The 26,326-nt window shown below is 37.9% G+C and overlaps 1 protein-coding gene across 5 annotated transcripts in view; it reads left to right on the forward strand.

Moving 5' to 3' along the window:
- LOC135746613 (glutamate receptor ionotropic, NMDA 2B-like) overlaps positions 1–26,326 on the forward strand; it is a 123,638-nt gene that overhangs the window by 81,164 nt on the left and 16,148 nt on the right. For all 5 annotated transcript variants that reach the window (XM_073814219.1, XM_073814221.1, XM_073814222.1 and 2 more), the window contains exons 7-13: positions 16,064–16,178; positions 16,357–16,565; positions 18,816–18,987; positions 21,963–22,116; positions 23,488–23,613; positions 23,904–24,133; positions 25,858–26,018. In XM_073814219.1, the coding sequence (XP_073670320.1) occupies positions 16,064–16,178; positions 16,357–16,565; positions 18,816–18,987; positions 21,963–22,116; positions 23,488–23,613; positions 23,904–24,133; positions 25,858–26,018 (1,167 nt within the window). The remainder of the gene's footprint in view (positions 1–16,063; positions 16,179–16,356; positions 16,566–18,815; positions 18,988–21,962; positions 22,117–23,487; positions 23,614–23,903; positions 24,134–25,857; positions 26,019–26,326) is intronic.

The raw sequence follows: 26,326 nt of genomic DNA on the forward strand, positions 1-26,326 counted from the left end.
TCCCTTTAAAAGCTTTGTTGTCAGGCTGGGCCATATGGTTTCCTTAAAGAACATCCACAAAACCTTTCTGTGCATAAAAGTTTTTTTTGTACTGGAAAAAGATTCTTTAGACTGTTGAAAGGTAAGATAAAAATATATCTTTTAAAAACCTTTAGACTGTTAAAAACAGATGGGCCGACACTTCTTCATTACTTTCCATTATAGAAAATACAACCAAAATCTTCCAAAAATGGTCACTGACATCTTATAGCGTAATGTAATTTGAAATGCCATTATTTTATTTGCTTAATGTGCTGTTGAACGTGTAAAGTGACGCATGGTCTCTGTTCATCTGTTCTCTTTACAAAAAAGTAAATGCATAGTCTAGTTTATATGCTCACCCTGTAAGTTCATGATTAAAAATAAAAATGTGCAAATGCAGGCTGCAAACGTCATCAAGCCTGGTTTATTTAGGTTAACTGAGCATTACATTCACAAGTCATAACATATTACAACAATTTACGATTAACTAAATAATAGTCAACTGAATAATAGTCAACTTTAAAATTGTTAAAGCAACACTATGTAGTTTTTTTACCTTTAAATAATGTCTCTAAAATTATTTCAGTGATAGAACAACTTTTAACTGGACAAATTGTACTGTTGCTGCAACCTGAGCAGCCTCCTAGCTGCTACAAGCACACTCTGAAAGTGGCGGTGGAGGGTAGAGCACACAGCCCCGCACCTCTCCCTGCCTGCAGAAGAGTGTCTGATACCAGGCACTGTTGCGCTTTTCAACCACATGGGGGAGCTGTATGTCATTTTTACATGGAAACTACATAGTGTTGCTTTAATATTCTAAAATAAGATGTATGCAGTATACAAATGCAACCTCCGGAGGCAGTGTTGGGAAAGTTCACTTTTTTACATGAACTAGTTCAGTTCACAGTTCACAAATTTTAAAATGAACTAGTTCAGTTTAGTTCATATTTAAAAAAATTTAACTAGTTCACAGTTCCAAAAATTTACTAATTTATAGTTCTTTTTCCCCATATTTTTTTTCTATAATTGGCATTATAGCCCATATAGAACCACAGACAACAATTATTTTATCAGTTTTAACACTGAAGGTCAATGTGTTAGATTTCATCTTCATATCCAACTTTAAATCCTTATCCAACTAGGGTTTAGATTAGCAATGACTGTCTTTTAATTTCTGTATTTGCTTGCACATAACTTGAAAGGCTAGCCAGGTGCTCCAAGGGGTCGCACCTCGGGTGAGAAGCGTTGCGAGGCATCGCGTGTATGACAACTCGAAGGTATTGCACATCGCACGTGCACGATAAATATCTATGGTAATCATTAACGATTTAGGGCATATATGATATTATTTAATGTTAAACTATGTGAGTGGTGCAGCAGGGATTTCAGCAGCGTCCAAAGTCAGTGTTGTTTTGATGACACATGCAGCTGTGAAACGCTGGTTTTGCCAGATTGGGTGTGTTTTTTGCTACACATTAAGGCCTGTTTACAGTGTGTTTTAGCCGGGTTTTCACCTGGAAGACTCTATAGAAAATCTGGCACCCTATTGAACGACGCTAAATTGAGAGAACGTGCCGTTCACAAGCACCAGAATGAACGAGTTCACAGTAACGTTCATCAGACAGTAATACAGTACATTCAGTTCAGGTTCGCCCAAAATATGAACGAGTTCATGAACTTTCGTTCAATTAACTCGTTCAGGCACAACACTGTCTGGAGGCTGCAGCCTTCGAATTGGGAAATATCCAGTTTAAATACCCCGATATTTTAGAAAAGTCCGATGGAATACAACTGGTGAACAAAATGTGATTGGTTAAATCGAGAATTTGACACGTTTGGTCAGCGCGGTGTGCTTGTTGTCTGATCGGCTGGGGTAGACAGGGGACGGAGTACAACTTTTTGTGGATTTTTGTGCATGTCTTGACCTTTTAGAAATGTTTTAAATCCACAAATGTGGATAACTTCAATTAAAATATATTTATATATTCCTTCTTGTATAATGTATGTCTAACATATATTTACGGTTAGCTTATTGTGCATTCGTGCATTAAAAAAATATTTTTTGAAACTCTTTATATTTATTTGTGGATCATTTAGAATAAAGACTCAATTCAGACACAAACATTACCATGTGCATACTCTGAGATTAAATCCTGCACACTGCTCTCTCTTCTTTTAAAATGTTGCTCTTTACAATGTTAATGCACACTTTATTTCCCTCCCCAGCTATAGCTAAAAAAAACATTCGTTTAAATGCACAATGCTTAATTCGGAACCCTTTTCTAAGCATTTATGCAAAGGAGCAGTTAATTCTTTTGCTTGGCTGAAAAGCAGCTAGTCGATGCCACTTAATGCATTTAATTGAGTTCTGTACAAATGCATCATCAATCATTAATAAAACAAGGTTGCGTTTACATGTTCAATTAAACATTTATAATGTTTCCAGAACCATTTGTAGCCCGGAGATCACGTTATGAAGATATATAGCTGGGTTGTTATGAAAAGCTTTGTTTGTTTAAATGAGAAAAACAAGTAATTAAGTCTTAAAAACACTTTTACACTGTTTGTGAATGGTGCATTTACAACCGTTACCCAGCGGACATAGTGTCTGAGAGAACAAGATAGTTGTATTTGTTTAATTAGGTAGATGTCTATGAGGTGGATTTTTGGAGAAGATAAGATTGTTCCAATGTCTCGCAAACATTTTGAAACGAAGCAATAGCTAGAACAGGAGAAAGAAAAGTAGCCATAACTACAAAACGGAGGAAATTGTTTTTTTTGTAGGAGTCTTGTGGGAGAGCAGGTTTTTCAATCATCCTGCGGCACACAGCTGGGATGCTCTGCACCCAACACACAAACACGCAGGTGTCTTTGAATGACAGTGTTATGAGGTGGGCTAAATGAAAACCATCAGGCTCCATGACCTCTTGAGGACTCTAATGATCCGTTTCCACAATGATGGAGACGATTTAAATGGCATTCCAGGATTCACTATTATCATTCTAGAACACCCACCATGCTCCGTGGTGGATCTGTCAGTGATGATTGAGGGCTTTTCGGATGACTGGGTCATGTTCTGCGATGGTTAAGGGTCCGACACAGCCTCAGGGGTTTCTTCTGAGGTCAGCTGAAGGTTTCGGCACGGTATTAGAAGGTTAAATTTGATACACATGTCCTATGAAAGTTGAGAGCGGGGTCAAATGGAGTTACTTGTGCTTAACCTGGGCAAATCATTTGAGAGGACCATAAGCAGGTTATTCTCGTAAGTGGTTGTGATACCAGTGGCGGCCTGTGACTTCTTTTTTCAAGGGCGCACGATGCGAAGTTCGTCAACACATATATGTAGCCCGTCATGTGTGTGGTTCGTAATTTCAAAATATGTGTTCTGCGCGTCGAGTGATCCTATGTGCATCACGTGTCTTGTCAAAATAAGTGCCTGCTGCAGACGCGTCTAAAGGGTTTGTGATATAGAGACGCTCGCGTTTGCCAGATTCTCGCATAATCTCATGCGAGTTTACTGTTAAGGGAGCGCCTTGCGTGTATTTTGTGAACTTGAGCCTCTCTATAATCATAAATATTTAGGGCGTGCAGCAGGCACTTATTTTGACAAAACACGTGAAGCACATGGTTCACATGCTGCAACTAACACATATTTTGAAAACACAAGCAACACACATGACACTCCGAACACATATTTTGAATTTGCTCCCCTCCGATGAGCAGTCACGAGCAGCCACTTTATGATACTAAAAAAATTGTAAAGAGAAGTTTAGGCCAATGGTTTATTGGCAGAATCCGTTTTTTCAGCAAAATCCTCTAAATACACGAAAGATACATTGAGGCCCTGTCCCAAATGGCACACTCTAGACTTGTGGACTTCCTCAGCTTCCATACTTTGATGACATCATGTATTGCAGACTTTAGGGACCCTTGACGCGAGTCCACGAGGGTGCACCGGAGTCGTATTTAGGGACAGACTCGAGCGGAAGAGAAGTTGCCCATCATTGTGAACTCCTCCCATCCGTCATCTGATTTCTCTTTGCAAGGACTTCTGGGTTGGTAAAGTGCGTGGAGCCTGCAGCAGTGCGGGTTTCGCCGAAGACGCATCGAAGGTGCAAAAGGGGGCACTGATGAGCACACTTCAGAGCTTAAAGATGACCATTTAAAGGCTCTGTAAGCGAATTCATGCGTTTTAGACCATAAAACATTTTTTGCTACATACAGCAAACATCTCTTCACTATCTGCTTGCTGCCTGTCCGCTGATCAAACTGTAAAAAAACACGATCTCTGTAGACAGCCCAGGCTCTAAAAACTTCAATATAAACACAGTGGCCAAACCTGCACCACAAAACAAAACAAAGTGTTCCAGCCAATAAACGCCAAGAAGGATTTGGGGGTTGGGTTTGGGCGCGTTCATGAAAGCACGGAAGGGAGGGGGAGGAGTTAACTACGCTCAGTTTGTTTGAAAACACATTTCAAAAATCAACAAACCGATCCGCTTAGAACGCCTTTAAGGGGTTAGCTCCGCTCGTCAATGTCAGTTCTCACACGGCCGCCCAATCACAGTGGAGGAGGGGCGGGACATTACCACAGCAACCAACCGGCTCGCAGCTGAAGTATCACAGCTACCAAAGCGCTCAGCTGAAGAAAGCTGACACTCAGCTGAAAAACAGATGGCATTCGGCGTCCTCAAGGCGTTTTCAGCCGCGTTTAAAAGTTTTGGTGTGTCCAGCCTCTAAGGCCACGAGACCGACAGGGACAGGGCCTGAATAAACAACGCTGTGAATCACATTCAAACTTCAATGTGGAAGTCACAAGGATCACAGCGCCTCCTATTGTGTGGTTCAGTTGTTTTTTTAATTTTTTCATTCTGACTTTTATTATTTGCAGTGTTTTAAGTTGCATCCTTAGTGATTTAGCAACTGTTTACCGTATTGTCCAAAGAAATAGATTTTTGTAGAAGTTTAGGTTTTTGCCAAAAAAGCCTGCATGCACTTTATTTTAAATTGTTTTAAATATAAATAAAAATAACTAACGTGACGTTTGTAAAAAGTAAGGCATTTCAGTTACTGACCAATAACCTTTTCAGTGCCATTAAAGTTAAATTACTGGACCTAAACATTTAGAGCTTAAAGGTGCTCTAAGCGAATTGAAGCGTTTTAGACCATAAAACATTTTTTGTTACATACCGGAAACATCCCCTTCTCTATCTGCTTGCTGCCTGTCCGCTGATCAAACTGTAAAAAAACGCGATCTCTGTAGACAGCCCAGGCTTCACAAACGGCAATATCAACAAATGGCCAAACCTACAAACAGAAACCATAACAAAGTGTTCCAGCCAATAAACGACAAGAAGGATTTGGGGGTGGGGGTTGGGCGCGTTCATGAAAGCACGGAAGGGAGGGGGAGGGGTAGGAGTTAGCTACGCTCTGTCTGTTTGAAAACAGTTCAAACATCAACAGGAAGTGACGTCGCACATTATTCGCTTAGAGCGCCTTTAATAAAAATGCTTATTTACAAGAAAACATGGCAGGGGTTTTGCATTTGAACTCCTTAATTCTTAATATTTATCAAGGCACATCTAAATATTTTTATATATATTTATTAATAGATTATTATGTTTTATAGACATTTAATGATTTAATGAATATTTTCAGATGTTATAAAAATACTATACCTCATTTTATGCATTTGGCAGACACTTTTACTCAAAGCGAGGCAAACATTTTTTGTATATGTGCTCCCTGGGTTCAAACCCATGACCTTTGCTCTGCTAACACAATGTTTTTTACACCCGTTTTGTGTTTTCTGATCATTGTTTTTTTATAAAGGACCAAAAGTCTAACGGTTGATCTGCACACAAACACACTGAAAGAAATACTTAAAGGAACAGTATGTAGGATTGTGGCCAATACTGATATTGCCATCACAAAACTTGTGGCTAAAACTGGTACTGCAATCACACAACTGGTGGCCAATACACAAAATGACAACATAATCATCAGTTGAGGGCTGTAACTCCACTTTTGAAATGATAATATCCTGGCCGGACCCCTGTTGTGAGGGATATAAGTATTTGAATGATAATGATTTCTTAATGTTTAGTGACATATCAGGGCCATTTAATGATTAATTGATATACATTTCTTACATACTGTTCCTTTAAGTTGCCAGATGTTTGGTTACATTTAGTTACATTTTTACACTATGTGGTTGTGTGCACATCCTCTATGCACTTTCTTAACGAACGCTTGGTTTGTTTTAGTAATGTTTTGACTCTTCTTTAGTGCTTATGGCCTGTGAAGAGGCTTTTATTCTCCACTTCAGTTAATTGTAACCCCTCAGGCTGCTAAGCTCAGATTCACTGAATGGCCAGCAAACTTGATGCCCAGCAAGTTTAATAAGGTGGTTTTGGATGGTTTTATTATACTTTTAGGCACTGCTAAAAAAGCTGACAATACCATCCACAGAAGTAGGTCAGGATATCGTTCGGTAGCTGCTTCTTTTGCGCTCTTTATACTGTATAAAAACATTAAACTGCTAAAATTGAAAACTTAAGTGTAATTGCTATTAAAAGTTGCACCCTGCGGTGTTAACTTGATTGCATTTTTCTGACCACTTTGAATTCGATTACCGAGTTGAAACTCGTACGATCTAGAGACTATTGTGACTATTTAAATAGAAATGTTTTTATAACTTAATGATAAAATAAATGTTTGCTTTCGCTTGTATTTTCTCTCTGTGTTCTGCTTCACACCTTGATTCCACCTTCATTTATTTTTGCTTTCTCAATTAGAAAATACAAATAAACACTCTCTCTTTATTAAAATACTTTGCTGTAAGCATACAGTATATGCAATTCAGTTCCCATAGGTGGGTGGGTGTACCTTTAAGGAGACATGAGGTGTGTACGAGTTGGTTTGTTTTGTATATTGATGGTGTGGTTACAAAGACTTCCCCGAGGAGGGCTTTGTTCATTACATGACATCTTGTGTAATAGAGGTAAAAAGGGTAATTAATCTATAGTTCACCCAAAAGACCCGGATCAAATTACAATGGCTGCTCAGTCCTCGAAGTCTAAAGACATATTTAGTGACTCCCCACGTCACAGGGCTTGATTCAACGTCCCCCCCGACGACATTCATGCCCAGAAGCATATAATCTGCTTTAATTATAAAACATAACATTAAAACACATATGCACACACACACGTTTAAAAACCTATACACACTTTAACAAACTCGATTTTATGCATATATTGATTTGCACATGTGCTATTACATTGCATACTAATTGTGATTTTTACTATGAAGAATGCACAGATTGCTCAGTTTATACTAAATCCTGTTTAGTTTAACATCAATTCTATGTTTTGTTTTTTTATGCCGCCATTTTGTTGTTCCAATTTTTTTGTTTTCGCCAAAAAACATGATGCAATAATCATATATAATTTCCCAATAGCTGTTCAAGCTGTTCCCTGTTGACCTCTGAAGATTTCAAAAGATTGACAAGTCCTACAAAACAGCAAAGTGTCAGGCTGTTGTTATACGTTATAGATGTTAGATGTTATGTCAGACCAGAAATTACAAATGAGAGGAAAATCTCAAATGTGAGACAGTAATTCATGAACGCTCGAATGGTTGCGCTTTCAATGGCCGCACTGTAAATCTAAAGATGACTTTTCCAACATCAGATCAATGCTAGAATTGAAAAATGTTGAATATGATAAATCTGGTTGGCTGTCATGTTGAATATCGATCTGTTTGTATTTATGGAGACGGATAAATGGGACTCTACTGCATCATGTGTCTAGCTGTAAGTGCAGTCGTCCTCACACCACGCGTCTTCCTCTCTCTCTCTCTCTCTCTCTCTCTCGGGTGAGATTACTGTTCCCATGGCAACACAGCAGATTGCTTGGAGATTGCTATGGTTGTGGGCACCATGGTAACGCATTTTATATGCTGCTCGGTCTCTCTCTCTCGCACACGTTCTCACTTTCATTCTCTCTGAAGGCAGTTTGAGGTTGTACATTCGCACTTGTGTCAGGAATCCAAACAGGCAGCCATGACGCACACTTCTGAGAGCTGATGCCGTTCAAGTTTGTGGTTGTAGGTTAAACAGATCAGGTGTGAACATACACTCTGTTTTAAGCCATGATTGGGTCAAATATGAACATTTTCTACTATTTAAAGGTGCAATGTGGGACTTTTTGAAGGATCTCTTAACAAAAATGCAATATAATATATATATAACTATATTATCAGTGTTGTATAAAGACCTTACGTAATTAACTGTAACCTGTTTTTATTAACTTAGAATTAACTGTTTTTTATCTACATACACCACAGGTCTCTTTACATGGAAGTCGCCGCCATGTTTCTACATTTGGTACCACATGTCTATAAAGCAATAGAGACATAGCGCAGCGCGTCATAACCTGAAAACCACGCCCACCGGGGGGGGGGGGGGGGGGACAATCCATCCGTCTCCATTGACTTTGTATTGCGAGAGGCTGCCTCCTTGTCATTTCTGGCTTATAACAAAAAACAGAATAAAGCATAAAAGCTGCTGCGTGACAAGATGTACAGCTAACAAGCCAAAAAACCCAGAAATAAGTTTTTATAAGCTGTCAACCCCGAAAAACGAGCGTTTAAAGACACAAAAGTGGAAACCGGCAACTTTTCATAGTACTTCTATTAGTAGAACTGCGTCCACTAGGGGGAAACGTAGTCGGCGATCCACTATTTTCTCCTTAAAGGCTGAGTTTTACAGCTCGACAGCTTATAAAAACTTATTTCTGTGTTTTTTGGCTTGTTAGCGTACATTTTTGTCACATAGCAGCTTTTATGCATTTGTTTTTTGTTATAAGCCAGAAATGACAAGGAGGCGGCCTCTCGCAATACAAAGTCAATGGAGACGGTTGGATTATCCCCCCCCCCCGGTGGGCGTGGTTTTCCAATTAGCATAACTGCGCTCTTTTTCATGGTCTTATATTCATAAACTAATACAATGTACACATAGCCATGTTTTTTATAAGATGTGTGTGTTGGTGAAATTTGGCCACTTTTTGGTGTGTCAGATTTCCCAGTAAAGCATCAGGGTAGCTACTGTACATTATGAGGACCAGCCAATACATAAATAAACTTTGACTGACAAAAATAACAAGACTGACATGGTATATGCATATACAGAAGTCAATGGAAAATGCGTGTTCTGTATTTGTAATTGTGGGAGAGTGTGTAAGTGGCCGTTTACATTTCGAGTCTAAAATTGCGCAGAAAACGTTACCGTGCCATTTCCTCTTTTTCTTTTCAACATGCTTTCTATGCGGAATTCTGAAAAGTTTAGGTATTTTTAACTAGCTGCGCCACCGCTGTGCCTGGAGAGCGCGTCGCACCAAGCGGCTACATTCAAACGTGCACGTGCAAAACTTTAATTACCCCCATATATTACTGTATTTGGTAAATATTTCTCTTATTGATTTGGTTTCTCTTATTGGTTGACTTTTAATCCACCTGGAGCAAATTTCATTGTGTGCACAAACAAACACATTGTTACAGCAACTTAAGCTGAATGCACACTGCCAGTGACTATCAACAGTGGAGCAATGCGATCTCATTAATTTCAGTTTGAGCTTGCCGATTTCCGGCGACAGCAACCGTAGGTGACAGGAAGTTGGCATGTCCTGCTGTTCGACAAAGTCGGAAACAGTTTACCTTTGTGCAAATGATGAGCGACTTTCGGAACGAAAGCCAATGAGAGTGAAGCTGTGGAGTTCACGTCATCCGTCTTTTGTCATTTACTTAGAGGACAGTTACTCATTTGTTTATAGTTGGTATTTGGACAACCGGAATTAGGAACGCTCCCTCTAAGGACCTCATTGAAAGAGACTTGCAACACACAAATCGCTGGCGACGAGCCATCTATTTGTTCAGTCTTACCCTCTCTCTGTTTCTATATTTCTCTTTCAGTCTGTGTTGTTTAGAGCAGATATTTTATTTCTTGTGTGGTGTGAGTCGTTTTTGTGAGGCCGATTGTTGTCATAGCGACGACAGCCCACAGATGGAGGCAGGGAGCGAGGAGAGCAGCAGAGTTTTTACTGGCTCTGACACAAAACTTGTTGACACACATACGTGATACTCGCTCTGTGATGAAAATCTGCGTTTGTATCTCGGCTCAAGGGCACAAACACGCACACCTGACCGCGGGCTGATTTACTGTCACTGTCTAAATCAGGTCAGCTCTTTTGAATCATAAATTTCACAACCAAGATGGAAAAAAGCAAATGGCTTTCCAATGGTCAGTGTGATCTTTTTGACGTCACTATTATTGTGAGAATGCAGTTTTTATTTTTTGACATTATAGTTTTTGTATGATATTTGATATGATATGGCACACTGTTCTGCAAATAAATGAGATCCTTTTGAGAGTTTAGATTGTACTGTATAAAATATTGTTTGCCAAGCCTTGTTATTTTTTTGCTGGATGATATGGCATTATTAGCTGTGATGTCCATGGTGCTGAACTCAAGTGCATCACATGTTAGTAAATCACCCACACCTCATCAGCTCTGCTTATTTGCGACCCTGAACTAATTTGCACTGCTCTTAGTAGATTGCGTTGGTCATTATGTAAATCATCTGTTGCGCCTGTGTTATTAAATTTGCGCCTTTTTAAATAACCTGCAGAAATTACCACTCCCATTTGCGCTTTTTTGGAATTGCGCTAATTTGCCCCATTTAGTAAATCTGGCCCTAGATGTCTTATGGTCTCAGGACAATAAAACTTCCAATAATGCAATGTATTATCTTCTATACTGTATGTTTTCTACATGTTTTCTTTTTCCTGTAAAGCTGCTTTGAAACTATCCGGTTTAAGTCTGACGTCATGCGCCTCTTCTTGGTCCAACCACTCACAGATGTCATAGAAAAATAACAGAAATTAACGGCTATAATACCATCGAATCATAATGAAAAACAAAAAAAAACGCACAATCCTAATTTTTATCTCCATAACAAAATCCGAGATGACTAGACATGGATTTATGGATGTGGATTTTTTTATGAATTATTAATTTATTGCTGTCTTTGATTCTGGGAGCCGGAGACAGTTTACACGCGAGTTTTTTAAATGTTCGCTTAAATGTGTGATATGAATAAATAGTGCTCATAAATGGCTGTTTAAATGTGGAGGCTCGGAGCTGGAAACTGTATTCCTTACTTCATGACTTAACAAGCGGATAGCAATTCATATAAATACATTTTAACTCTTTCACCGCCATTGACAAGATATCTCGTCAATTAAGAGAAAACGCTTCCCCGCCAATGACGAGACTTTGCGGAGACTTTCCGAAACGTTTTAAACCCGGAAGTATTGCCCCATGGCAAGCGGCTGCATGTCCGTGTCTGTTTTAAAGATCGCTCTGAATGGGATCTCTATGAAAAGTCCGTCACAAAAATTGAATTATCTCTGCTTTTTGCTCAAAATGTGGTGTTTTTGCAGAAACCTACCCATATTCAAAAGCTGATTACAAAAGAACCACTGAAGGTAGGATGAAAAATATATTTAAAGAAGAACATTTTCTGGAAGGCATTAAACTTTGGTAAAAATCATGAAAACGCTGGCGCTGGCTGGCAACTTTTTTTAACTCTTTCACCGCCAGCGTTTTTAAAAAAAAGTTGCCCGCCAGCGTTTTTCATGATTTTCACCAAAGTTTAATGCCTTCCAGAAAATGTTCTTCTTTAAATAAATAAATATACAATATACAAAATGAAAGAACAGACCCTCTGCTTTCAAACAAAAAAAAACCGTTTCATCCTACCTTTAGTGGTTCTTTTGCAATCAGCTTTTGAATATGGGTAGGTTTTTGCAAAAACACCATATTTTGAGCAAAAAGCAAAAATAATTCAATTTTTGTGACGGACTTTTCATAGAGATCCCATCCAGAGCGATCTTTAAAACAGACACGGACATGCAGCAGCTTGCCATAGGGCAATTCTTCCGGTTTTTATAAGTTGCGGAAGGGCGCCACCTAATAATAATAATAGCGGTATTGCGGAAAGACGGAAAATCTCGTCATTGGCGGGGAAGCGTTTTCTCTTAATTGATGAGATATCTCGTCAATGGCGGGGAAAGAGTTAAAAAACGCTGGCGGTGAAAGAGTTAATTTAATTGCATAATATAACTGACTTTTTTGGATATACAGCAATTTCCCTTATATTTATTTTTGACCACTTGGTTGTAATTTATTTCCAATAATTTTACTACAAATACTGCAAATAAGTGTTCAATTCTTTATTATTAAACTGTCAACAAAAAGGGTCAAGAAATGTCCCCATTTCCCCAAATGTCCCTCACTGGGCCGTACTTTTGTAAAGGTACTAATATGTACCAGATATGTATACATTTGGTATCCTTTAATGTACTAATATGCACTTTAGCAGGGCTCCTGAGGCATAAGCGAACTATGCGGCTGCTTGGGGCCCCGTGGCCACCAGGGGCCCCCCAATCGTTTTTTCTTTTTACAATTAAATAACTTAAATTAACATACATTTGATGCATAGAGCACAGAATAACAATGTTTGTAATTCGTCCACTGTCTGTGTTTGCGCGTGCACGTGTTTAAGTGCACTCAGTAGTGCACACATGGAGAGACGCGTTTCAGAAAGCAAGCGAAGATAAAATCTTTCTGTTCTTGACGGGACACATACAAACAAAATGATCTCCACAGTATTCTTTTTCCAATACAAACATCTGTTTATGTCTTAGGTTTATTTATAGATTATAGATTAACCAGGTCCGTGCTTCTCTTAAAGAGACAGTAACCTCAATTAACCTGCTTAAGTCTGTGTCATTAATGTTAATCAAACAATCCAAGACAAAGAGAAAATCACTTCTGCAGCTCAAAAAAATAATAATTATATTTAATTTATACAATAAAGACAGTGTTATGATCCATTTGATCCGATTTTTGTACCTAATGCAAATGTTTTGATTTACTTAATGTGCAACTTTGTTCTTTATTTTTTAATTTAAAAAAAATTTGGTGAGAGGGGGGCCCCCAAACAAATACTGCTTAGGGCCCCTAAGAGGCCAGTATAAGACTTTTAGTTGCCAGTATACACCTCTCAGGTACTAATATAACTCTTTAGGTGCAAAGGTGTACTTTTTGAAAGGGTAATGCCTCAGTGGTGGATCTTTTTTTTCTGACAGTATGAAGTCACATTGCTGTATCATGTTGTGTATGTATAGACGGTATCAGCAGTAACAATATAAACAAGCGGCTTTTGTGGAACAAATGTAACTTCCGGTATACTCCGCAAATCAATACCAACAAAGTCCTTTAAGAGTAGTTTATTTCTGATAACAAGCAAAATAAACAAGTAGATTACCTTAGTTCAAATTATAGCTAATGCGTATAAAAAACTACACTTAGCTAACGTTACTGTGTAAAATGCGTCTTATATAATGTATACAATCTTAACTACAGATCGGCTGCCAAACCTCCCATCAAATAGCGGTGATCCCTCGTCTTTAGGAAACCAAACATCTGTTATTTTCGTTGGGGTATTTGTTCAAGAGTTCAGTTTAGAAGCTAGTCAGACCGTTAAACACATAGAATCAGGAAGATGAAACCCTCTATACCAGGGGTTCTCAAAGTCCGGACTCCGGTCCGGATCCGGACCCGACGGGAACTTGATCCGGACCCGCGTCCACTTCATATTACAACAAGTGCATTAATTTCTATGTGATTGATAAATGTGTGCATTTGCTACTTTAAAAATGCATATTAAACTTGTAAACCATTCGTTTAGTTTTGTTTCTTTTTAGATGTAAGAGTATTCCTGGTCCGAAAATAAAACGAGTTATTTAAAAATTTCCTGCGTGACGCTGTAGCCATCACACCCAGATATTATGCACAGCTACTTCATGTACTACGGCTTTTGATCAGTAAGTCCTTATCAATCTGAAATCACTGTTGGTTTGAGTCGTTTAAAACATGCATTTGAAAAAGCAACACTCGTCAAACATAATCTTTATACATATTCTTTATTATCATGAAAATACCTGAAAAGGTTTGAAGAACAGCAATATAAATATATCCTTAAGAAATTTCCTGGAGCTGCGTGTGTCTGGTTCTTCGCTGGTTCTTCGCATGTTAAGTTTCTGCCCGAGAGCGCCCCCTGACTTTTGGATGTAGCGGCATTTCACCGTTATTCATTGAAAAGCATAGCAAGAATCATAAGCCAATTTATAGGTGCACCCCTAATTTTGGTCAGTGTCTCTGCATACCAACCACACATTTTTTATGTAATTAGGTTGCTCTGTATTTTTCACCTGGTTACTTTTGGCATTATTCTTGTGTTTATGTTTAAAAAAATTTTTTTACTTTAAATGCAAAATACACTAATGTTTTTCCCAAACTATTTGTGTTGATTTGTTATATAAACAAATGATTTACATAAAGTTTTTCCGGACCAATGAAAATGATAAGAATTCATATTTGGACCTTTGAATGTAAACTTTGAGAACCCCTGCTCTATACAGTACATATCATGCAAATGTTGGAACATGTCGAGAATACCGGTTATCAGGTTGGATCTCAAGGAGAGAAACAACAACATAGTATGAATGCTTAAACAGACCGTATACAGACACTACAGTATGTCAGGGGTCTTTGCCGTTTCTCGGCTATGGATCACTTGGTGGATAGAGATATGGAGCAGAGACCCCCTGTTGCATACTGTATTATACAAAACTGAGCCTGGCTGTTATCATATTCATGTATTTACTTATTTATATAATTAATGTTATGTTGCTTACAATACTTTATGGGGAGGACCATAGGATAGATATGAACACATTTAATTTTTTGGCACAAATTAGTTTGAGACCCATAAATAATTGCTAGACACCTTCTGCCATTGACCCCTTAGGGCAGCGGTTCTCAAACTGTGAGGCATAAGATGGAGCCAGGGGCCCAGTTTTATCAAATTGTATAGAGTATAATACATTATTTATTAAAAATTCTGTGTAATTAAACCAAGTGAATATTCTTTGGGGGGGTCCACAAAAGGATGCACCCTAAATGGGGGTTGGGGGGTTTGCATGCCGAAACGTTTGAGAACCACTGCCTTTGAGATTGCTGAGCTACTATTAAAGACCATTGTTTTATCTGCCCAAGATGAGGTCACTAAAGTGCAAGTCACTAGACTCAGTCAGTCCATTAAACGCTGCACAAAGTTGACTGTAGAGAAGGTTAGTGACATGAAAAAGGTTAATTACAACAGAGGTTAATTGCTTCATAACTCGCCCAACGGCATTATGCATGGACTTGAATAGATATTTGGCACGTTCTTCTGGGGCAGTGAGGAAGAAAAAATATAGATGACAGAACGGAGTTATCTGATGAAGATGGAGGAGAGTAAAGGTCCATGAACTGATCCCTGGATACTCCAGTGGTGAGCGCATGGAGAATGAGCCTTTACTAATCTGGTAGGATCAAGAAGGTTGACTAGTTGCAGGTTTAAGATGAACTGTGTGGTTGACCAAGCTGGTTGCCCTAGGCAGATCTGTGCAATTTAATAAAGCTTTGGACATTTAGGTTGGATGATATGTTGATATCGTGCATTTAAAAAAATATTCAGTACTTAATTCTGAGTTATGGTCAGAGGAAAACTGTAATAAATGATTTTCCATGGATTCTCCTGAGCATTTTTGGGCTTTGTTTTCCCCAAGACAATCCAACGGGATGCATTAAAAAGCCATAATAATGGTTTTGTGACCGGGAGGCTGCCAGATCCACATCCTATTGTGAATATAATTTGCTATGGCCTCTAGCAACAGACCAGCTTTCCTGAATAGTAAATGTGTATGCGGACGTATACAGATACAGCAGTGCTCAAAAACCTATAGGCATACAGTAATGCTGTGTAAAATGCTGACAATGAGGGATTCAGAAAACCGCAGGACTGATTCTGTAGAAATGTGCTGTCAGTTTCCGTTGATGCTCACCAAATGTTCCCTCTCTTTTCTTTTTAGGTATCTCATGAATGTGACGTTTGAAGGGCGTAACCTCTCCTTCAGTGAAGATGGTTTTCAGATGCACCCGAAGTTGGTCATTATTCTGTTAGATAAGGAGAGGCAATATGACCGGGTAGGTTTCTTTTTTAGTTAAAGGGGACTATTTATCTGTCTTTATCTTAATTCAAGGTTTTAGTAATCCTGAAATTTAGCTTGAACGAATCCAATCTCAGCCACTTCAACCTCAACGCCCTCTCATTTTCTTACTTGTTATACATCTTTCCTCTTTTGCTCTCTTTGCTCTTTCACAGGTAGGTAAATGGGAGAACGGCTCTCTAAGTATGAAGTACCACGTGTGGCCTCGGTTTGAGCTCTACTCGGACGCAGAAGAACGTGAGGATGACCACCTGTCCATTGTTACGCTGGAGGAGGCTCCGTTTGTTATTGTGGAGGATGTTGACCCTCTCAGTGGCACCTGCATGAGGAATACAGTACCCTGTAGAAAGCAGCTTAAACTCCAGTGAGAAACTTACAGACTATTGCTTGGAACAGTACAGTGATTCAAGAAACGCCGTTTTAGTGTAGTTTGCAATTCAGATTTACCACAGATTTTAAACCCGCAGAGACTGAGAAAAATGTTGGGTGACAGACTGAGAAATGTTTAAACAATGTCAACCTTAACCTAAATGACAAATAAGTGCAGTTTACCACATCTAAAAATGGAATATATATATATATATATATATATATGAAAAGTTTGGTTCCAAAACGCAATAAACGCCAAAAAAATGAGTTACTGCCAAAATCAGTATTATATTAGGTCAGTATTTTAAAGTAAATTCTTAATTTTACGCAAAATCTGTTATTCTGTCATCTATTCCCCATTTTTCCCCAAAACGCAATAAACGCCACTCCTCCTTTTCTAAAGAATGCAACAAATCCGCTCCACAAATTACAGCGCACCATTCCACACAATGTAAACAAACAATGGCGGCGCGTTGAGTACACAGAGTCCTAGTTTTCCTCATCTACTTTGTACTTCGTGATCAACAAACAAAGAAACAAAAACGAAATAATACTTTAATAGCATTGATAAACCTGTGGTTTTCTGTGACGGGAAAGAAACGTAAGCCATCAACATTTACGCGAGAGGCACTCGGGAGACGATCGCTTGTTCTCCCGACAGCATCTAGCTTCTCTCGTGCTAACACATTGACCCCAAGGGATCTTATGAAAAACTTTCCATAATTTTAATCAAAGTCAACGAGAATCACAGCTGATCGCTGTGAAAAATGTTAAGCAACGTCAAGTATAACCGCGCAGCAATGACAGTGTTCCTAATATGACAAAGTAAGTGTTTTGATTAATGCCATTAATGTTTATTTTTTAAATCAGTGTGTACAACTGTTCAACTAAATGAACATAAAATGGCAAAAATGAATGCACATTTATACATGATTGAATAGATTTATAGCATTTTGAAAAAAAATCAAACGTTTTTATAATAAATCTTTGAAAATCAAGTTATGGATTTGAATTTTTTATGTTTTAATAACCTAAAGATGCTATGTGAACGTTTGTAACAGAAAATAGTGGTTTTCATCTTGTCACTTTCTTGGTATAGAAAACACGTTTTTACCGAAATTTGTCAAAATGGATTTATTGCGTTTTGGAACCAAACTCTTCATATATAAAATCTAATATAAACTAGAGATGCATCGGCTATTGGTATAGGTAGCCTATTATTACCTATATTATCGGTGCAACTCTAATTTAAACCTGTATATAAATAAATTTATAAAACCATTAGTTCCAATCCTTGATTCTGATTGGTCAATAGATGTGCTTTATTCACAATAAAACACGGCTATGACCGCTTCACCTAACGGTTCTGTTGATCACTGCACCCTTAGCAACATTTAGTAACGGCTTCGCGTCATGCCTAACAAGGCCCTTCAGCCGTTACTTATTCACGATACAGCACATCCTCACGTACCTTATTGCTTACATATATGGTATACAAGTGCTGGTCATATAATAAGAATATCATCAAAAATATGTTATGCCTATTGCTTGTACACTTTTTTCTACCAGATCTTTTCCTTTCCTTCGCCTCTCTATTAATGTGCTTGGACACAGAGCGCTGTGAACATCCAGCCTCTTTTGCAATGACCTTTTGTGTCTTGCCCGCCTTGTGCAAGGTGTCAATGTTCGTCTTTTGGACAACTGTCAAGTCAGCAGTCTTCCCCATGATTGTGTAGCCTACAGAACTAGATTGAGAGGCCATTTATAGGCCTTTGCAGGTGTTTTGAGTTCATTAGCTGATTAGAGTGTGCCATCAGGTGTCTTCAATATTGAACCTTTTCACAGTACTTTAATTTACTCATCAAAATTTAATTTAATCATCAAAATTTAAAGAAATAAACATTTGAAATATGTCAGTCTGTGTGTAATGAATGCATATAATATACAAGTTTCACTTTTTGAATGGAACTAGTGAAATAAATCAACTTTTTGACGATATTGTAGTTATATGACCAGCGCCTGTATGGTCATTGCCTTGTTCTATCACAGTATATGCAATAATTATTGCTGTGGCCATTAGTTATCTTGATGCATTGATTGATTTCTTCTCATGCAGATTCTTTACATGGTATTTTGATGAAGGATTGATTAACAGCCACATCAAAATCATACATACAGTGTCTTCACTAAATATGCTAAAACATTAATATTCTCATCTGTTTTTATCCAAATTCCCCACCCCTAGAAATCAGACTGGAGATTCAGGGATCTATATTAAACGCTGTTGCAAGGGCTTCTGTATAGACATCCTCAAAAAGATCGCCAAGTCTGTCAAATTCACCTATGATCTTTACCTGGTGACCAATGGGAAGCATGGCAAGAAGATCAATGGGACATGGAATGGAATGGTTGGTGAGGTGAGTTTCAAAATGCTTTTAGGAAAAAAACTACTGACCTTCATAAAACATACATTGTTACATTTATGACTGTAGATGCTTTTATTCAAAGTGACATACAGTGCATTTTTTATTAGTGAATTCGAACCCATGACCTTTGCACTGCAAGTGCAATTCTTTACCAGTTGAGCCGCCATTTTATTTCTTCGAACTCGTCCAATCACATTCTCCGTGCACGCCCACACATAGAATTGTGGGACAAGACGATGAAGGTATCTCGGTAGTCAGGAAGTAAATCAAACATTGGATTCTGACGTGCGTTCATGCCTTGGAATGCTGCCTCCAAGGGAGTATTTTAGAGCTCCCTAATTAATGCATCATATCAGTTGAGACATCTAAATCTTTCCCGAAGGGGGAGGCAAGGACTGGAATTAAAAAGCATTGGCTTAGATCATGCAGAGTTTGTGTTTGTTATTTTTTCATACTACATTACTGATAAGGATAAAAGTTTGTCTGTTACTCTAAAACATGGATGTTGCCCATTAAGCCTATTCACTCATTCTGGTGTTTTAGGAAAAGAGACAAAAGTTGTCAACTTTTGTTCTTCTGCTACCGTATCTCTGCACATTGTGTATGAGAGGTGCCTTACACTGGAGAACTGTGTGTGCTTACAGATCCTAACATTCAGTTTTTAGTGTTCCCATTATTTTTTGCCGTAGGAAAATGGATTTTCAAAAAAAGCATATAAACCTTTCAAGACATGGGTGCTATAAAATATATGCTATATGCTGTTGAAAGTCTGTCTGAACTTTCTTAAAAAATAGTTTTAAATAGCAGAATACCTACTTTAGTTACTACCCATACAGTAGTTTTATTGTCATCTCATATTGACTGCATTTTTTTCATTCTTTTTTGTTTTTTAAAGTTTCCTAATAATAGAAATTAATATGTTGGCACTATTATATATTTGTCTACAATATTCATTTCAAACATTAGAGCATACTTTTTTTATGGTCATGAGAAACTTTTCAGTCAAGTGTTAAAGGAAAACACCACCGTTTTTCAATATTTTATTATGTTCTTACCTCAACTTAGACTAATTAATACATACCTATCTTTATTCAATGCGTGCAGTTAATCTTTGTACAACCCGTCATGAATGTTTTAGCAGTTAGCCTAGCCCCATTCATTCCTTAGGATCCAAACAGGGATGAATTTAAAAGGCACCAAACGCTTCCATGTTTTCCCTATTTAAAGGGACATGAGTAGTTACACGAGTAAGTATGGTGGCACAAAATAAAACGTGGTGATTTTTTTAAGTGGATAAAAATGTATCACTTCGACCTTGGTGCACAGTAACAACATCACTCCTGACTCCTCCCCCTCTTGCTCAAACTTCTGTCAATATTACTGCTCTCGAGGTCGAAGTGCTGCAAACTGAGTGCTCTTCCAATATAGTTCTCATTTTTATCCTCTTAAAAAATCGCCATGTTTTATTTGTGCCACTTACTCATGTCTTTAAATAGGGAAAACATGGAAGTGTTTGGTGGCTTCCATGTTTGGATCCTAAGGAATGAATTGGGCTAGGCTAAATGCTAACACATTCACGACATGCTGTACAAAGATTAAGTGCATGCAAAAAAAAAAGATAGGTATGCATAAATGTGTCTAAGTTGAGCTAAGAACATAGTAAAATATTGAAAATGGTGGTGTTTTCCTTTAAAACATTTAAACGTATACTGTAAAAATTCTTTGTTGCTCTTAAATTTTTAAGTTTAATCAATTTGCAATTTTTATTAATTTCAACATTCTTGAATAGTGCGGAGGAAATTATAAAAATCATAAAAACTAAAGCTAATTCAACTTTTTTGCTATTGCAAATAATCATGAATGTTAAAATGAACGGTCAATTCAAATTAAATAAACTCAAAAATGTAAGTGCAACAAGTAATTTTCCAATTGTTGGATTTACGTAATTCAATCATAGATACTGTTTTCACATGATTGAATAAGTTTTCTTAAAATAAACTTAACATGTTACCTCTGTGGATACATGTTAATATTTTATATAACTTATTTCAATTATGTGGAACCAGTTTCCATTATTGAATTATGTAAATCCAACAATTCTTTTATTTAGTGTATATGGTTTTGGCATTTCTGGACTGATATGCATGAATGTATTCATGTATGCAGTGTGAATATTTATAACTTACTTTTTAAACTTCGAGTCTATAGGCTGATTTTATATGAGTTTGTAAATGGACAATCTGAACAGTGTGTCTAATCACAAGGACAGATGAAAGAGCGGGAGAGTGAAAGCTAGCGATTTTCCCAAACCTCAAGGGTAAATACAGCTGGTACATTAATTCAGACGAGGAAAAATTTTGGTTACCGAATCGCATTTAAATCCACAGATGAAACGGAAGTAGCACGTACAGTACAGTTCACTTTCATACTCAAATGAATGCTCTCGAAAGTGAGGCACATTCAGAGAGACTTTTAGTAGCTTGTTCTGTTTGCCTAATGGCTATAAGACATAATCTTGTTGACTGATGAGTGCAACGCCATAATATAACACTCAAACATATAAAATATGATCTCATGTTTAGAAAAGACATAGGCTTTCTGTTACAAGCACCATCTGTTCACAAGCACCATTAACTCTGTTTTGTCCCATTTTTCTGAATCACCAGAGGCCTTTTGTGTGTTATTTTAAATGTACCTGCACATGTGATGGTTTGGAGAAGTAGTGGTTTGGGTGATAGGAAGAAGAAATGGCTATTTAAAGCTACTGTGAAAGTAACCTGATTCCTGTCTTCAATACCTTCTTATTTCTTTCCTTTTGGTCTTTTCATTCACCGGTTTAATCTTTTTTCATATTTGTCTCTCATACTGTGCTTCCTGTAATATACTTCAGACTGCGGCATGCCCGGTCCAGTCTGTGTTCACAAGAGCTGTAATGTAACTTACTGTGTTACATTTCTTGTATCCAGGTGGTGCTTAAGAATGCCCACATGGCGGTTGGGTCCCTGACCATAAATGAAGAGAGATCAGAGGTCATTGACTTCTCCGTGCCCTTCATAGAGACAGGAATTAGTGTCATGGTCTCTCGTAGCAATGGCACGGTGTCCCCTTCTGCCTTTTTAGGTAAGTGTAGTCATTATGCAGTCTGGTCTACGACCAACAAGTGCAGAACGCAAAAACAAATAAACTGTGTGGATTTAATAACTTTATGGGGCGGTTTCCCTGACAGGGCTTATTCTAGTCCCAGACTGAACATATAGCATGAACTTAACCCTAATCGTAAATTTGTGGTAACAAAGCATACATTGTGATTTAAAAGAGTTAATAATTCAGAGTAATGCCGAATAACCAAACATTTATCTAAATTCTAAAATTATCGAAGATACTTATTTATTTAATTCATAATTACAAATAATGAGATTTTATCTTTTGGAGTCGGATAAAATTATCTAAACTGTGTAACGTTAAAACGTTATGGGTAAGCGCCAGAAAAGACAGGGCATGCAAGGACCCTGCGCCATGCTGATTGGTTTCCGCCATTTGGCCAAACTGATGTTTTTTCCCTCATACAAGATGTACACCAGTATTGTTTTTTGTAAGGTATGTTTGTAAAAACTACTTAAAGGCGGGGTGCATGATTTTTGAAAAACACTTTGAAAAAAGGGAGTCGGGCCGAGTACTAAAACCCACTTGTAGCCAATCAGAAGTAAGGGGCGTGTCTACTAACCAACATCGTTGCCTGGGTTGCGTATGTGTGGGGCGGGTCTATCAAAAGAAGGTCCAGATTCTGTTGGGGTAGGGGCGTGTTTGTTTAGGTGATTTCAAATATCAACATTGGATTTCAGAGATCATCCACCCCGCATTTAAATTTCCTAATATAACTAAGGCCCAGTCCTGGATTACTCTTAACCCTTCCCCAAAAACTTTAAAGCTTTACATTCCATAATAGATATGTTTTCGATATACTGTATATCTTTCTAGTTTTCTTTGCAGACCAGTGGTTATTGATGTTGGTCAATATGAGACCCATTTAACTACAACAACGCAGAAATGATGTTTAACTACTTAATAATCTATATCAGTGGTTCTCAAACCTTTTCAGAGTGCGGCCCCCCTTATTTACGGTGCCCCCCAAAGAAAATTTATGACAAATTTGTTTTAAAACATTTAACATTTAACGTATGAAAATATACAAAGTAATGTTGTTGGTTAATAGCCTTATTTGTTTTAGGTTTAATTACACAGAATTCATGTATCTATAAAATGTCATAAAACTTGGGCCCCCCGGTACCATTTCGCGGCCCCCAGTTTGAGAACCACTGATCTATACATGCAGTATAAAATATACAAACTATAGTTTATAAAATGCCTTATCAATTTCAAATCACTTCTAGTTCTGTGTATACACACACACAAGTGTAATTGGATTCAAGAAAAGTGGTTTCGTCACAAATAATGCCCTTTATTTTTCTTTTCTCCTTTTTTCGCTTTCAGAGCCCTTCAGCGCTGATGTCTGGGTAATGATGTTCGTTATGCTGTTGATAGTTTCAGCCGTAGCAGTCTTCATCTTTGAATACTTCAGTCCTGTTGGCTATAATCGCTGCTTGGCGGACGGGCGAGGTGTGCAGACACGCACTTACAAATACACGCACACATACAGAGCTGTCAAACACCCATACACCATTTGGTCTGTCTATGCATAAACCTCTGCTTAGAAGAAACACAGGACAATTTAATCTTTTAGTTTTAGATATTACAGTAATATGTCTGTTTTGAAATGAATGCACTGGTTCCCTTACTGCTTTTGATTTGAAGTATGACTATAAATAATGCCTTTTCATCTGCCTTGTAATTTATGATTCCTAACATAATATCTCTCCTTCACTTTCTGCTTCCCTATGCACTGTTAGAGCCTGGTGGTCCATCCTTCACTATCGGAAAAGCTATTTGGCTACTTTGGGGTTTGGTCTTCAATAACTCTGTGCCCGTGCAGAACCCCAAAGGCACCACGAGTAAAATCATGGTATCGGTGTGGGCCTTCTTTGCTGTAATATTCCTGGCCAGCTACACAGCCAACCTGGCTGCATTTATGATCCAAGAAGAGTATGTGGACCAAGTGACTGGCCTGAGTGACAAAAAGGTACCAGGGATCTTTCTTGACATCATTTTCTTGTCTGAAATGTAACTGCATTTCATTGTTATTAAAAACACAGTTCTTATTGATCTCATTTTTCTTACGGTCAATACAGATATATTACAACTTTAGTGCATAAATGAGCCTGCTTTGGACGTGACTTGACTCCGCTTTCTCCTTGATGTTAAACAGCCAAAGCTTGGATTACACTACACAACTTAAAAAGGCTTAAGAGATTTTACAATACTTTTTTAAGATGTAAAATAAGTCCAATAAGTGTCCCCAAAGTATGTATGTGCAGTTCTAGCTCAAAATACCATATAGATCATTTATAATATCATGTTAAAACACCACTTTGTTGGTGTGAGCAAAAATGTGTGTCCTTTTAAATGCAAATGAGATGATATCTGCAGTAAATGGCAGTGCTGTGGTTGGATAGTGCAGATTAAGGGGCGGTATTATCCCCTTCTGACATCACAAGAGGAGCCAAATTTCAATGACCTATTTTTTCACATGCTTGCAGAGAATGGTTTACTAAAACTATGTTGATTTTTTTCACATTTTTTAGGTTGATTGAAGCACTGGGGAGCAAATTATAGCATTTAAACATGGAAAAAATCAGATTTTTGTGATATGTTCCCTTAAAATAAAAATCCGGGGCATCACACACTTTGACTTTGACAATTGGACACATCCGACTTTGTAAATGACTACAAAAAACTTGAAACACAGTAAAGCCTCGTTCACACCACAATTATAACTATAAAGATAATATATGGGATCATTGGGATCAGTTTCAGAGCAAAATTGTTTTCCCAATTGATAAAGATAAAGCATTGATTGTTTATTCAATTCCTCATGAAAACTGACAATTCTTATTTTTTAAGGGAATATTGCAGTGTTTATCCCTGTAAGTGTGTATCCCTGTAAGTCGTTATTTATTTTTAATTCATGTGCCCTCATAAACTTTAATCAAAATCTGAAAATGTATTTCCGCCCTCTTGTGGCGATCATTCTTTGATGATGTCAGCTCGACGACTTGGGCGGGACCATCCGTTACCCCGCCCCCTCCAACTGTCAGTCTGCTACGAGTTTTATTTCTGAAAAAAGCCTACTTTTCTATATGCAATTAATTCACAGTGGAAAAAACAAGCCACGCCCGTTCGTTTCCTTGTGTGATTTTTCGTTTTACTTGGAAATGCGCCACAACACGGAAGTTGAATCACAAGGACTTTAAACCTGTTTGGAAACAATCATGGTGCAGTTTAATTTTGTGCATACATTTGATTTGTCATTGTAATTACAGCCCTTAGTACAGTGTAAGTTTAATAATTTCAGTAATATCTTAATTAGTGCGTTCATGTACTTTTATTCAGTAGCAGTGCACAGTGTTGCATGTGAAATCGTAATATTACTGTTTACTGTCCACCAAAGACTAATGACATCTTTGGGCAAGCGCATGCTGACTGGTTTTGTGCTAATTAGATTTTTGCGTCATCCTTTTTGTGTGGAAACAGTAATTGAACTAATGTGAATAAGGCAATCGCTATGAAACAGAAAAGCAAGTTTGAGAGGGTGCTGAAGGCGTTTTAATAATTGATGTGCTGAGATTTTGCGCTTTAAGTCGTACTAAAAAAGATCTGTCGTATATTTAAAGCTTTCAAGACTCACACTTTATCCCTTGAGTGTTCATTGACACTGGACATTTATTTTTCCTTTCTCTCTTTTAGTTTCAACATCCGAATGACTACACCCCTCCTTTCCGTTTTGGCACCGTGCCGAACGGAAGTACGGAGAGAAACATTAGGAACAACTACAAAGAGATGCACGCCTATATGACCAGCTTCCACCAGAAAAATGTGAACGATGCCCTTCAAAGCCTGAAGACTGGGTGAGAGAGGATTTCTGGGAAAAGAATATGAAGGGTGGGCAGAGAGGAGACAGGGAGATTAGGAGCTTGTAGGACAGAAGTACAGTAGGTGGGTGGGTAAACTCTGGGCTGATAATAGCATCATATCAGAGGCGGTTTAGAGGGGGTTTGTTTGGAGATGATGTATACTGATGGCCCTGGTTTCTGAAGACCTTTATTTGATCCGCATCTATAGTGGATATAATGATTATAATTATACTACCTGTATACATTTTAATATGCTTATCCATTATAATCAGTTTTCGGAAACTTAAAATTTCAAATGCAAA

Source organism: Paramisgurnus dabryanus, chromosome 4 (genome assembly GCF_030506205.2).
Source record: "Paramisgurnus dabryanus chromosome 4, PD_genome_1.1, whole genome shotgun sequence".
NCBI classification, from domain to species: domain Eukaryota; kingdom Metazoa; phylum Chordata; class Actinopteri; order Cypriniformes; family Cobitidae; genus Paramisgurnus; species Paramisgurnus dabryanus.